Genomic DNA, 13,027 nt, shown 5'->3' on the forward strand with positions numbered 1-13,027 from the left:
AATAATTGTTTACCAGTTTTATAAACGTTAACACATTTATGTTAATAACAATACATAGCAAAACACAATTTTGTTTTTTAACCCAAGTATGTTTCACTGCAGTTGCAGCATCTTCAGTGGGCTTTTATTTCTCATCTGTTAAAGATAAAGAATGTTCTTTACTGTTTGTATACATGTAACTATTACCTTTTAAATCGTAATTACAGATATTTGAAAAACACATAAATTATGAATTCCTACCTTTTTACCACATGGTGTGGTTTTTCTGATGTGTTGTGTTTCTACAGTGACTGTTTTGTTCCACAGTTTGTCATCTGCAACCACTTACACATTAAAGTAGATAAATAAGCCAAAATTACGATTTGAAATTGTTATTTCTATGCCTGATATATATATATATATATATATATATATATATATATATATATATATATATATATATATATATATATATGTGTGTGTGTGTGTGTGTGTGTGTGTGTGTGTGTCTGTTTACATAATGTTTCACTTACGTTTTCTTTTTCCTCATCGTCATCACTGTCATTATGTATTGAGTGGCCACTGTCACTATCACTGTTTCGCTGTTTACCAGCTGTATAAACAAGTTTGAATGTCAGCACAGTGACCACTTTGCCCCAGGACCATGGGCAGTGAGATACCTTGGCGAAAAAATGCAAATGATATTAAATAAATGCTTCTACACCTAAAGGAAACCACACTCCAGTGTAGAAATTAATTTTAATTTGAATAGAGACTATATATACCTATAAAAATTTACTGAATGAAATGTAACCGTAATCACAAACAAATCTGAAAATAACTTTCTGAAATTAAATTTAACACTTTCAAACTTCAGTGCCTTAGAGAAATGCACTAATCGTTGCATGAGTTTACTTCCTGCATTTGTTTGCACAAAAATCACAAGTGAAATCGTCACAGTCATCAACTCCAGCACACTCTTCATGAGACCATTGACGACAAGATGAACAATACATCCATCCTCCAGCACTTGTCGACCATTTATCCTCACAGAACATGCATTCGGCGTCATCTCCTTCGTTTTCATCCTCGCTGCATGTATCCTCCTGAAGAGAAGCTTTCCTCCTCTTAGTGTTGGTCTCCCTTTGCTTATCTGAGGCAGCAAGTTTCCTCCACATTCTATTTGTCGTGCTCTGCACATTCTTCTTCCTTCAGTTTTCCTTTCGTTTTGTTGCTTTAAAATTCTTCTCTTCAGTCGGTTGTTGCTTATATGGACTGGGACTGCTTGTTAAGATGGTAGTTGAGCCACTCTTCCTCTTCGGCAAACGAACTTGAACGTATTTGGATGGCTGGCTACTATCTTCAGGAGTAACCACAAAAAAAGGACTAGGTTGCGGTGACATTAGAGCTGGAATAGTTGGTGCAGTATTAGAGAACGTAGATGGAACTGGTACAGTTTTCAGTCTTTCTGAACTGGGAGACATAGGCCTCTCTTCAGTAATAAGAGGTCTGCCAATAGGCAAAGAGGCAGCAAAATCTGCTTCTTCGAAAACATCAGGGTTGAAAGGACAAATGCCACATGTTTAAAACGCATTATGGGCTGCTATAGACGTTGCACCGTCAGATGTGCTTCTCCAAAGAGTCTGCTCATGGTATTGGATCACTGCTCATCCAGGATTGTTGCAGAGGAACTTCTCTATAGCAGACACATAAAATGTGTTAAGTCGGAACATGAATGACACATCCAATGACTACAATTTATGGGTGCAATGAGGCCGAGTTGTAACTATTGACACTTTGATTTCGCTTGCACGCATAATGACGTCCAGATTCTTGGTGTGTGTAAGAGACCAGTACGAGAGGAGCAGAGTCCTTCTATGATAGCTTAGTGTGGCTCAAGAAATGGTCAAACCGTGAAGAAAAATTTTCCAGTTACATGCAACCTAAATAATTATGAGAAAAGGAGCACCTTTAGGTAACACAGCTTTCACTGGATGCGAGGGAAAATAATTATTGGGGGGATGAAATGTCCCTCTGTGGACATACAAATGACTGCTGTCGACAGAACTCCACGTTTCGCCGATGCAACTGTCTTTCCTCGACAGGCGTGGACGTTATTCCTTTTTTTTTTTTTTTTTTTTTTTTTTTTTTTTTTTTTTTTTTTTTTTTTTACAGTAATTACACCAGTCTCATTAACGTTGAAGACACGATGGGGCGGAATTCTGTTTTTCATCGAAGGGAGTTTTTAATATTGAGAAAAATTTATCTACATTAGACTTTTTAAAGGCGATGGATTTCGTTTTAGGCCATCGCAGTGTCAGTTCTGGGTGACAATTCTTGAATCCGTAGAAACAATCTTCTCCAACAAGACCATATTCTATGTTGGAACGGTGTTCAATATTGTTTTATCAATTAGTTGAAAAGCAATACTTCCGACATCTTTAACTCTAAAGCCAAAGAACTTGTTTACATTTTCAAAATATAGTCTTTCAGTTCCTTCCCCTGTTCAGGGGTGAAAACAGGTCGTTTTGAACCAAGGATTTTTTTCCTCGGTTTCCATGATTTAAATTGGTAACTCGTCTCTTCAGTGTCATTCTGGGGATACTAAATATTATATTTGCTTTCCTGCAAGCCATTTCGCCGGTTCTCACTCCCTTAATAGCCTACCGCATTTTAGTTGGACTGCATCATTGTTGTGAAGTCTTGTTAGGTCGATTTCTAATCATTTAAGAGTTATGTGTAAGAGAAAACTCGAGTTATACGTTTGAATATGTTTCAGAGAGACAAACGTCGCGGGAGGCAGCGGACTATGCTTACGTTAGATTTGGAAGACCACGTTCTACAGAATATTGAGACGAACATTCGTACAAGCTCCAGGCAAGTGGCCTGCCAACGAGGTGTAAGCGAAATACGATTAGGTGTATCCTGCATGACAACCGCTGCTATTTCTATCACCTGCAACCAGTGCAGGGATTATCGGCAGAGGATTTCCCTCTATTTGAAGGATTTTGTCGATAGTTTTCGCACTAGATAATCAAAATTATGGGATTTCTGTCTTCAGTCCTCTTTACCAACGAAACAACTTTAAACCAGAACTGGCATTATCAATCTTCATAATCGTAATCTGTGGGCTACAGACAATCCTCGTGGAATGATTGAGGCGTCTCATCAGCATCATTTCAGCACCAATGTGTGGGCAGAAATTCTTACTGACCACATACTTGGACCATTATTATTCCACAACGCCTCGATGGAGGAACGTACCTGCACTTTCTGCAGAATATTCTGCTGGGCTGCTTGAGAATGTGACTTTGGCAATACGACAGGTTATGTGGTTTCTCCATGATGGATGACCACCCTACTTCCGCATTACAGTTATCCGACACCTCAACAGCATTGTCGTCAGTCGTTGGCTAGAACATGGAGGCCCTGTACCATGGCCTGCTAGATCATTGGTCTTAAACCCCCTGGATTTTTACATCTGGGGGCATCTGAAAAGCGTTTTGTATGCTGAACCAGTTCCTGATGTGCAGACGCTTCAAAAGGGTGTTTACAACGCCTGTGACGCTATTTGCAGAGAGGCCGGAACTTGAGAAAGAGTGTGGAAATCCATGAATCAACTTCGAATCCATGCCAGAATTCATTAATCCTAGTGGGTCACAAGAATGGCATGTCAGTCGCTCGGTAACCTATTACCAGATGTTTTCCACTAGAGAGAGATCTGGACAAAATGCTCGCCAAGACAACAGTCGAACACCCTCTGTGTGGATGTACATCATGGAAGCATGGGCAGTATGCTGCCATTAGTTATCTTCTTGAAAGACAAAGTCATGAAGACATCGAAAATAGGGGATAGCTATTGCCCTTAATAATGCAGAAATGTAACGTCTGTTGTCCAAATTACGGGCTACGTTCACGAGAGGTGAACATGTTGTATATTCAATGGCAACTCAAAAAATAACGCCTGGTAGAGGGCCCGTACGCTGATGAAAAATGCAGTGTGTCAACGTTATTGTTGTCGGAGCCTTCACAGATGGATACGTGAGTTGTGGTGCTGTATATAGAACCGGAACGCGTCTGAAAAGACGACGTGGAGACACTCTTGCGTCCAGTGTTGTCACTGGACGCACCAATGTCGCCAAGCTTCTCCCTGCTGCCACGTCAAGAGAACGTGCAACAATGGTAGCTGCGTTGACAGTCTGTGAAGCTCAACACGTATTGTGTAAAATTTCCTTATGTGGGTAATGTAGTTAGTCTTACTCCTATCTGCTTTGACAATAGCGCTGTAGTGCTAATCATTTGGATATCCAAGCATTTAGTGCACTTCATGCCATGTTTACGTTTTTTGTATGCCACTCTCACGCAGTCTTAATGGTAAGCAGCGCAGGAATATATTGCAGCCCAGTACGTATCACTCCTGTAGAAACATTGAAGACAAAAACTGACTAATTACAGCATGCATAATTTAATAACTCATGTTTCCCACACTCCATTCCAAAATGGAATGCGGAGGAATTCAAACAAGTCTTACATTTCCAAGTACACTTTATCATGCTCTTCAAAATGGTCTTCAAAGCGTGGATGTAGATATAGCTCATGAGTACCACATATTCTCCATAATTCGCCGCAGGATTTAGACCAAGACACATGAGTGACCAGTCCAAGCAGGGACTGCGTCACCTGCATGAAATTTGTCCACTGGTGCAATTCAATGTAGATTAACGTTATCATTAATCAAGAGTAAACCTAGAGCAACAGCATCTCTGGATAGTCGCTTATGTTACTGAAGTACCTCATCCCAGTACCTCTAGACATCTGCAGAAAGGAGTTCGATATCAATCCTTACAAATCTTTGACCATTTTGCGGAGTGATGTGAGGGTGGGCCCCCATGTTGCGAGGGTCGTTTGAACGACGCTGCCGAAGTTTCACTGGGAAGCCCTTTCACATCCTCTATATGCATTCCCCATCCCTCCCACTGCGATTTCCATAGTTTTTGAGCACTAAAGAAATATTCATGGCTTCGATTTGTTTCGAAAAATAATCACGATTCAGTATGCGACCACAATCATTAAGGCACTGACTGCCTTGCTTCGCAGTGTGATGAACCTACTAGCAGTTATGGCGATTACGTTATCATTTGACTGCCCCTTATACTCTACAGAATAATTTCTGAATGTGCACTGGTCCAGTGTGTGTGTGTGTGTGTGTGTGTGTGTGTGTGAGTGTAAAAGAGAGTGAGACTGCTTGTGCAGTTAAGTGTAAATCACCGTATTAAAATAAAATTTTATAAGATTAATGTAAAGGACATCCATGTCAGGATGCATTATGAATGGAACTTCCTCGGTGATAAAAACGGTTTGCTGATCCTTTCCAGCTCTGATAACACAGGAATGACTCACGGATCAGACATCAGAGCTTCACTTCTGTCAGTACCTGCCGCCTACCTTCCAAACTTCATACGAGTGCTCTTGTAACTTTTTCAAATGTTCGAATGTGTGTGAATTTCTATGGGACCAAACTGCTGAGGTCATCGGTCCCTCGACTTCCACACTACTTAAACTAACTTACGCTAAAGACAACACACACACCCATGCCAAAGGGAGGACTCGAATCCCGGCGGGAGTGGCCGCCCGATTCGTGACATGGCGCCTCTAACCGTGTGGCCACTCCCCGCGGTCGTAACTCTTTCACTTTGCAGCAGAGTGTGCTTTGTTCTGAAACTTCTTGGAGGAAATCCACAATATCCCTCATTCCGAGAGTGCTCATCTCGCAATGTATGCTGAAGAGATGCTGCGAAGTTTGGAGAGTTGGAGTGTGTTACTGGCGGAACTGAAACTTTGAGGACGGGGCTTGAATCTTCCTTGGGTGGCACATTCGATAAGGACATTGCTTGCGAAAGAGACAGCCCTGAGCTCGAATACCGGGTTGGGGCAAAGTTTTAATCTGCCAAGAAGTTCCAAAAACTGATTCATACTACCTCATAGTGAGAAATCGTCATTATTATACATGCATAACTCACTGATGAAAATGGAAAGTGCTACATCATGAGACAATGGTTTAGTGTTTATCAAACTTTGTGCATATGTTCATCACTTAACTGGTCTTAAATGGGTAAAAAAATGGAAATGAGCGTATGGCGATGGTTGGCCGGGTGGCCCCGTTCGGGGAAGTGCAGCCGCCAAGTGCAAGTCTCATTTCATTCGACGCCACATTCGGCGACTTGCGCGCCGGTGATCAGGATGAAATGATGATGACGACAACACAATACCCAGTCCACGAGACGAGAAAATCTCCAACCTGGCCGGGTATCGAACCCGGGCCGGCTTGCACGGGAGGCAAGCACGTTACCACCCAGCTAAGTAGGCGGACTTAAATGGGTAAATTTTCATACCACTAGAAACTCATATCCATCATCAACCTCAGTATAGACGTCTCCCTTCCCCCACCATCTGCGTAAATATATTCTCGTATTCGTTGTGGCATGTGGAACGGAAGTCAACAGTCTCCGAATGTTATCTTGAGGAATCTGTTGTTATGCCTGAAACACACGTAGAAGAAGATTGCTGGCTGGATGCTGGTACGAAAATATATGTCTTCCCGTCGTATCTCAAAGACTCTCTATGGGTGGGTTATATACCTCAAGGTATTTTTAGAGCGATCTGCGGTGTTGAGCCTCGCATTATTCTGCTGGAATAAACTTTACCATTTTTGCCAGATACTGTCGAACACTAGGTCTCCCTTCGACGACGGCGTCGATCTGACAATTATGAACATACGGTCTCAGTTGATTCTAGCTCTACGCCGTGAAAACTCTGTTCTCTATGTTATTATGTCAGTGATAATCGATACATGCCAACTTGAGATGGTAACCTTTCTGCCAGTACCACTAACCAACAGTGAAAATGTAACTTGGTTTTTTGTTAACTACAATGCCGAAAAAAAAGTCGCAACGCCAAAAAATAATTAATGTAAGTAATGAATTTTCGAGAATACATTCGTCTGAATAACATATTTAAGCGATTAACATTGCAAGATCACAGGTTAATGTAAGCGCGAGATAAACCATAGCAAATGTGAAATGCTGGTACATTAATAATTGGATTAATAACTGGTGTAACCACCAGAATGATGAATGCAAACATACAAATGTGCACTAATTGTAAATGGGTAGTGGATGTCAGTTTGTGGGATTGAGTTTCATGCCTGTTGCACTTGGTCAGTCAATACATGGACTGTTAATCTTGGTTGTGGATGACTCCGGAGTATTCATCTAGTGATGTCCCTTATGTGCTCGATTGGAGACATATCTGGTGACGAGCAGGCCCATGCAGTATGTTGACACGCTGTGGAGAGTGCTGGGCTACAACAACGGTATGTGGACGAGCGTTATCCTGTTGGACAACACCCTTTGGAATGACGTTCATGAATGGCAGCACAGCAGGTCGAATCACCAGAGTGACATCAAAATTTGTGGTCAGGGTGCGTGGGATAACCACGAGAGTGCTCCTGCTGTCATAAAAAATCTCACCTGATGCCATAACCCTAGGTGTAGGTCCAGTGTTTTTAGCTCGCAGACAGGTTGGTTGCGGGGCCTCAACTGGCCTCCTTGTAAACAGCACATAGCCATCACTGGTACCGAGGCAGAACCAACTTTCAGCAGGGAACACAAGAGGTGATCAACGGGCCCTCCAGTGAGCTATCGCTTGACACCACTGAAGTCGCAGATGGAATGCACAGGGCGTCTGGCTCGGAGTTATCCTTGAAGTAACCGACTTGTAACAGTCCGTTGTGTCACTATGGTGTCAACTGCCGCTCAAATTGCTGCTGCAGATGCAGTGCGATGCGCCGGAGTCATACGCCGAACACGATGGTCTTCCCTCTCGGTAGTGTCACGTGGCTTTACGGAGCAAGGTCATGTTGTAATCGTACATTCTCGTGACCACCGCTGCCACCAATCATCTACAGTAGCTACATTCCAGGCAAGTATTTCTGCAATATCACAAAAGGGACACGCGGCTTCTCGCAGCCCTATTACACGTTCTTGTTCAAACTCAGAGAGGTGTTGATAATAGTGTCTTTATCGCTTAAAGGCATTCTTGACTAACATCAACTAGCCACGTCCAATCTCAAAGGTAACTAATGCTCATTACAGCGTGTATTTGAAGCAAACCTGATTTATGTCCTCATATCGACGCTACTAGCGCCATTGTTATGCAACTGGCGCGAAACGTGAATAGACATAAGTTTTCGGATGCAGAAACACGCCTACCAACTTCTGTTTACATCCCACAACTTATTCTTGGTGCTGCGACTTTTTCTTCCGTCTGTGTAAAAAAAAAAAAAAAAAAAAAAAAAAAAAAAAAAAGAAAAAAAAAAAAAAAAGAAGAAGAAGAAAAAGAAATAAAATTAAAAAAAACGATTAATTTAGGCTGATAAAAGTCACAGGCAGAAATGCCTGCTGGTACAAACAGTCCTCATCTCCTAGCTGGTCAGCGTATTTTGTGCAATACACAATGTTGCACTTCTTCATATCCTTCCACTTCTAGAGTTTTCTTATGAGAAATAAGTACACCACATCGGACCTCAAAAAAAAAAAAAACCATATTGTAACAGCAACTTCTCCACACTTCACTGTTCAAGCTACATGTAATGGCAGGTAAGTTTCTCCAGGCATTAGCCAAACCCAGGCCCTTCCATCGGACTGCCAGAGGATACAGCGTAATTCATCACTCCGCATACTTCGTTTTCAATCACCCACTCTCCAGCGCAGGCGCTCTTTACACCATCTCAAGCATGACGCAAATGTGTGGCTTAAGAGGAGCTGCTCAACTATTGTACCCCATTGTTTTAACACTCCTACGCACAGTCATTGTGCTAACTGGATGGTTGGTAGCGCTTTCGATCTCACCAGCGATTCCTTTCGCTGATTTTATGCAATTTTTCACACCCACCCTTCGCAATACACGACGGTCCCTGTCTATCGGTACACGAGATTTGCGTTGTCTTGGTTTAGCTTCCGCTGTTCTTTCGCGTTTCTACTTCACAATGAAATTGTCAACATTAGAACTGAGCAGATTTAGAAGAGCTGGACTCCCGTGATACATGTGTTACGCAGGCGACATGCAACGACCAGACCACGTTTGTAGTCAGTGAATTTCCCTGACCAACCATTCTGTTGTTACTGCTTCTCTACTGACGATAGCCGGCCGGAGTTTCTGGGCGCTACAGTCTGGAGCCGAGCGACCGCTACGGTCGGAGGTTCGAATCCTGCCTCGGGCATAGATGTGTGTGATGTCCTTAGGTTAGTTAGGTTTAATTAGTTCTAAGTTCTAGGCCACTGATGACCTCAGATGTTAAGTCGCATAGTGCTCAGAGCCATTTGAACCATTTTTCTACTGACGATACAATAGTTCCCGCCTCCTTTTATACTGGCAAGTTCACCCCTCGTAACAGCTAGCGGTCAATTCCGCATTATGTAGGGGTGTCTGAAGACTTTTGATCAGTCAGTGTACGTATGACGACGCAATGGTACTAAAACATGGCTGAGCAATCAAATGAATTTGTAGTATCTGTGTCGCCAATGTACAGTCTTGTACCGTAAGCAAGCAAGGGAGACACGTTGTTATGGGTGGCTGGTATCCTCTTTCTACAACACCAGTGGATACGTGAGTTAATTGCATCGTTTATTTACATGAAGTGGATTCTTAACTTCAATAGAGTCCGTGTTCGTGGTACAAGCTCATCAGTAATAGGCCTCTTGCAGGAAATACCGGTAATCTTGCTGTAGTTACAATTCTGGTCGCTATGCACTATCGTAGCCTATGACCCCCTCTGCAAGTAGACTGATAGACACCAAACAGGAGTGTGAGTTAGTCAGTGAGGCCCTTCGGTCAGCGGCGGCGGCCTAAATTCATGCTGTCAAGAGGGCGTTGGTGCCGTGTTGCTAGTCAATGTGTGTCTCTGGCCTCTCTCGTGATAGGCACTCTTGATCCAGCACCTGTTATCGATCATTGCACTACGTGTTTTCCGACCATTGTGCTGGCGACAGCTTACGCCAGCACAGACTTGTTGTTGCATTAATAAGCGGATCTGAATCCCACAAGCATGGAAAAACTGAAGTGTCAGTTTGGCAGTGTTCGTTCGTGGTGTACCACTCTACATATTACAGAGTATTTCTATATACATACCTAGGTCTAGATTGAGACTTAGCACCTATTCCACAATGACAAGTCTTGTAAGCAATAACATCTCGGTCGCCGAATGATTCCAATCCGGGCAGAGAGGCATTCTCACATCGGACGATAGCGAGAGTAAATCATCCACTTCCAGTACTCCCTGTAGCAACGTCAAGACTAAAATTAACTCGACGTCCACGGAAAAAAATCGGTCCATTCAATATGACACTTTGTGCAGTTCCATTTGTGCCAAGTTTATTCTCCAGACTTATGTGTTTGTAGACTGGCATGCGCTGGCGACGTTGACGATACACACATCGACGAGGCATAGTGCTTCAGTGCTGTTGCAGATATAGCTCAGAGCGGAATGATTCCGCTGGTCTGCGCTGGCCTCTTTTATACTGAGCGCATGCTTGATTACATAAGAGCGCTGATAACGGACTTAGCCACTGAGAGGACTGGCGCGGGAGCGTTATCCCGCAGGTGTGCTCTAGTCTCGCTACGAGCACGGGTACCCGCTGGCGACCCGACCCAAGCGGGTTGCATCATGCAGCCTCGCAGGCGGTCAGCGGCCAACGCGGCACTATGTTTTCGATTTTTTAAAAATTATTGCATCCTTGAGCCCCCGTTCACCAGATGTGCGTCTGGCGATTGGTGGCTGACGCTACAGATCAGACTTTATTAATAATTATAGCACAGGGCTTGGGTCGGCTCGCCATCGGGTACCCGTGCTCCTAGTGAGACTAGAGCATGCCTGCGGGATAACGCTCCCGCGCCATCCCTCTCAGTGGCCAAGTCCGTTATCAGCGCTCTTATGTAATCAAGCATGCGCTCAGTATAAAAGAGGCCAGCGCAGACCAGCGGAATCATTCCGCTCTGAGCTATATCTGCAACAGCACTGAAGCACTATGCCTCGTCGACGTGTGTATCGTCAACGTCGCCAGCGCATGCCAGTCTACAAACACATAAGTCTGGAGAATAAACTTGTCACAAATGGAACTGCACAAAGTGTCATATTGAATGGACCGATTTTTTTCCGCGGATGTCGAGTTAATTTTAGTCTTGACGTTCCTACAGGGAGTACTGGAAGTGGATGGTTTACTCTCGTTATCGTCCGATGTGAGAATGCCCCTGTACCCGGATTGGAATCATTCGCCGACCGAGATGTTATCGCTTACAAGACCTGGCATTGTGGAATAGATGCTGAGTTCCAATCTAGACTTAGTTATGTATAAAGTAATATGCCTTTTACATTGTATACCCGCTCCTAAAAAATTGGTTCAAATGGCTCTGAGCACTATGGGACTCAACTGCTGTGGTCGTAAGTGCCCTAGAACTTAGAACTACTTAAACCTAACTAACCTAAGGACAGCACACAACACCCAGCCATCACGAGGCAGAGAAAATCCCTGACCCCGCCGGGAATCGAACCCGGGAACCCGGGCGTGGGAAGCGAGAACGCTACCGCACGACCACGAGATGCGGGCTACCCGCTCCTGTCGTATAGTTTGTAATGATGGAAAAATACATGTATGGATGAAAGTACTTGGTGTACTTGCTGAGAATGTAACTGTTACTGGTGATGTAACCCTGTACTATGGTAGTACAGGATTGTCAATCCTCTAGGCTCGGGTTCGATTCCCGACTGGGTCGGGGAATTTTGTCCGTCCAGGAACTGGGTGTTGTGCTGTCCTCATCATCATCCTATCATCCTCATCGACTGCAGGTCGCCGAAGTGGCGTCAGATTGAAAGACCGGCACCCAGTGAACGGGCTGCCCGACGGTGGTGGGGGGGGGGGGGGGGGCTAGCCGTACGATTAAATAAATAAGTTTGACACGAGCTCGGTGTGTGGCCCGGCAGAGCACACGTGGCACCGCGTGGTGGACAGCGTGTTCCGCATCGAGGCGAGCACGTGGACGGAGAAGGTGCCGGAGCTCCACGTGAGCAGGGCGGACCGCGAGCAGCAGCTGAGCCTGCTGCGCTACCTCAACGGCACGGTGACGGCGCCGCCCATGCGCTACCGACGCCTGCAGGCCGCGCAGCTGCTGCGCGACCCCTACGGGCCCTTCCTCGTGCCCGACTCCGACGACCGCATCGCCGACATCTTCGACCTCTCGGATCTCGCCAAGGCCTACTCGCGCGTCTGAGTCTCGGCGCTCCTGCTTCTCCTCATATAAAAGAAATAAATACCGTTCACACGTGTTCCTCATTTTATTTACCTTTTTTATTGGTTACTAACTTAAGACTAATAAGGGTATCGTGCCTATCCGTCATCACCGATTTGGCCAGGAATGAAAGTGACAGAACTGAGAGCTCCAGAAAAAATATTTTTGGAGTGGATCGGGTAAAGAATGAGCCTTTTGTGTAGTAGTAGTTTGCAAGCAGCAGTCGGCACAGTGTAAAGACTACAGAATGGCCATCTGATGGTCGTGGGGTCTAGTGCCTATGAGGAAATTTTTTTATTTTCAATTTTTACGTTACATACAGTACATATAAACCGAAATAATGCCCAACATATTGTAGTTATTAATATTTTCATAAAAATGCGTGAAAAGGAAAGGCGAAGAAAAATCTGGTGGATGACTACGTGACAAAAATTACTTCATCAACATCTCGGAAACTTACAGCCACCTTACATAAAAAAAATTTTGACTGGTGTGATGAAGTCCTAAGTGCAGGACAAATTTCTTCTCTTTATTGAGCTGCGCGCGATTAGCCGAGCGGTGTGAGGCGCTGCAGTCAAGGTCAGTGCAGCTGGTCTCGGCGGAGGTTCGAGTCCTCCCTCGGGCATGGGTGTGTGTATTTGTCCTTAGGATAATTTAAGTTAAGTAGTGCATAAGCTTAGGGGCTGATGACCTTAGCAGTTAAGTC

At 44.3% G+C, this 13,027-nt stretch overlaps 1 protein-coding gene across 1 annotated transcript in view; it reads left to right on the plus strand.

The window, feature by feature from the left end:
• Window positions 1-12,303, plus strand: part of LOC126474718 (aromatic-L-amino-acid decarboxylase-like) — a 187,335-nt gene extending 175,032 nt beyond the window's left edge. The window contains exon 9 of the mRNA XM_050102196.1: window positions 12,017-12,303. Coding sequence (XP_049958153.1) covers window positions 12,017-12,303 — 287 coding nt within the window. The remainder of the gene's footprint in view (window positions 1-12,016) is intronic.
• The last annotated feature ends 724 nt before the right edge of the window (window positions 12,304-13,027 follow it).

The sequence above is a fragment of the Schistocerca serialis genome, chromosome 4, assembly GCF_023864345.2.
Source record: "Schistocerca serialis cubense isolate TAMUIC-IGC-003099 chromosome 4, iqSchSeri2.2, whole genome shotgun sequence".
NCBI lineage: Eukaryota > Metazoa > Arthropoda > Insecta > Orthoptera > Acrididae > Schistocerca > Schistocerca serialis.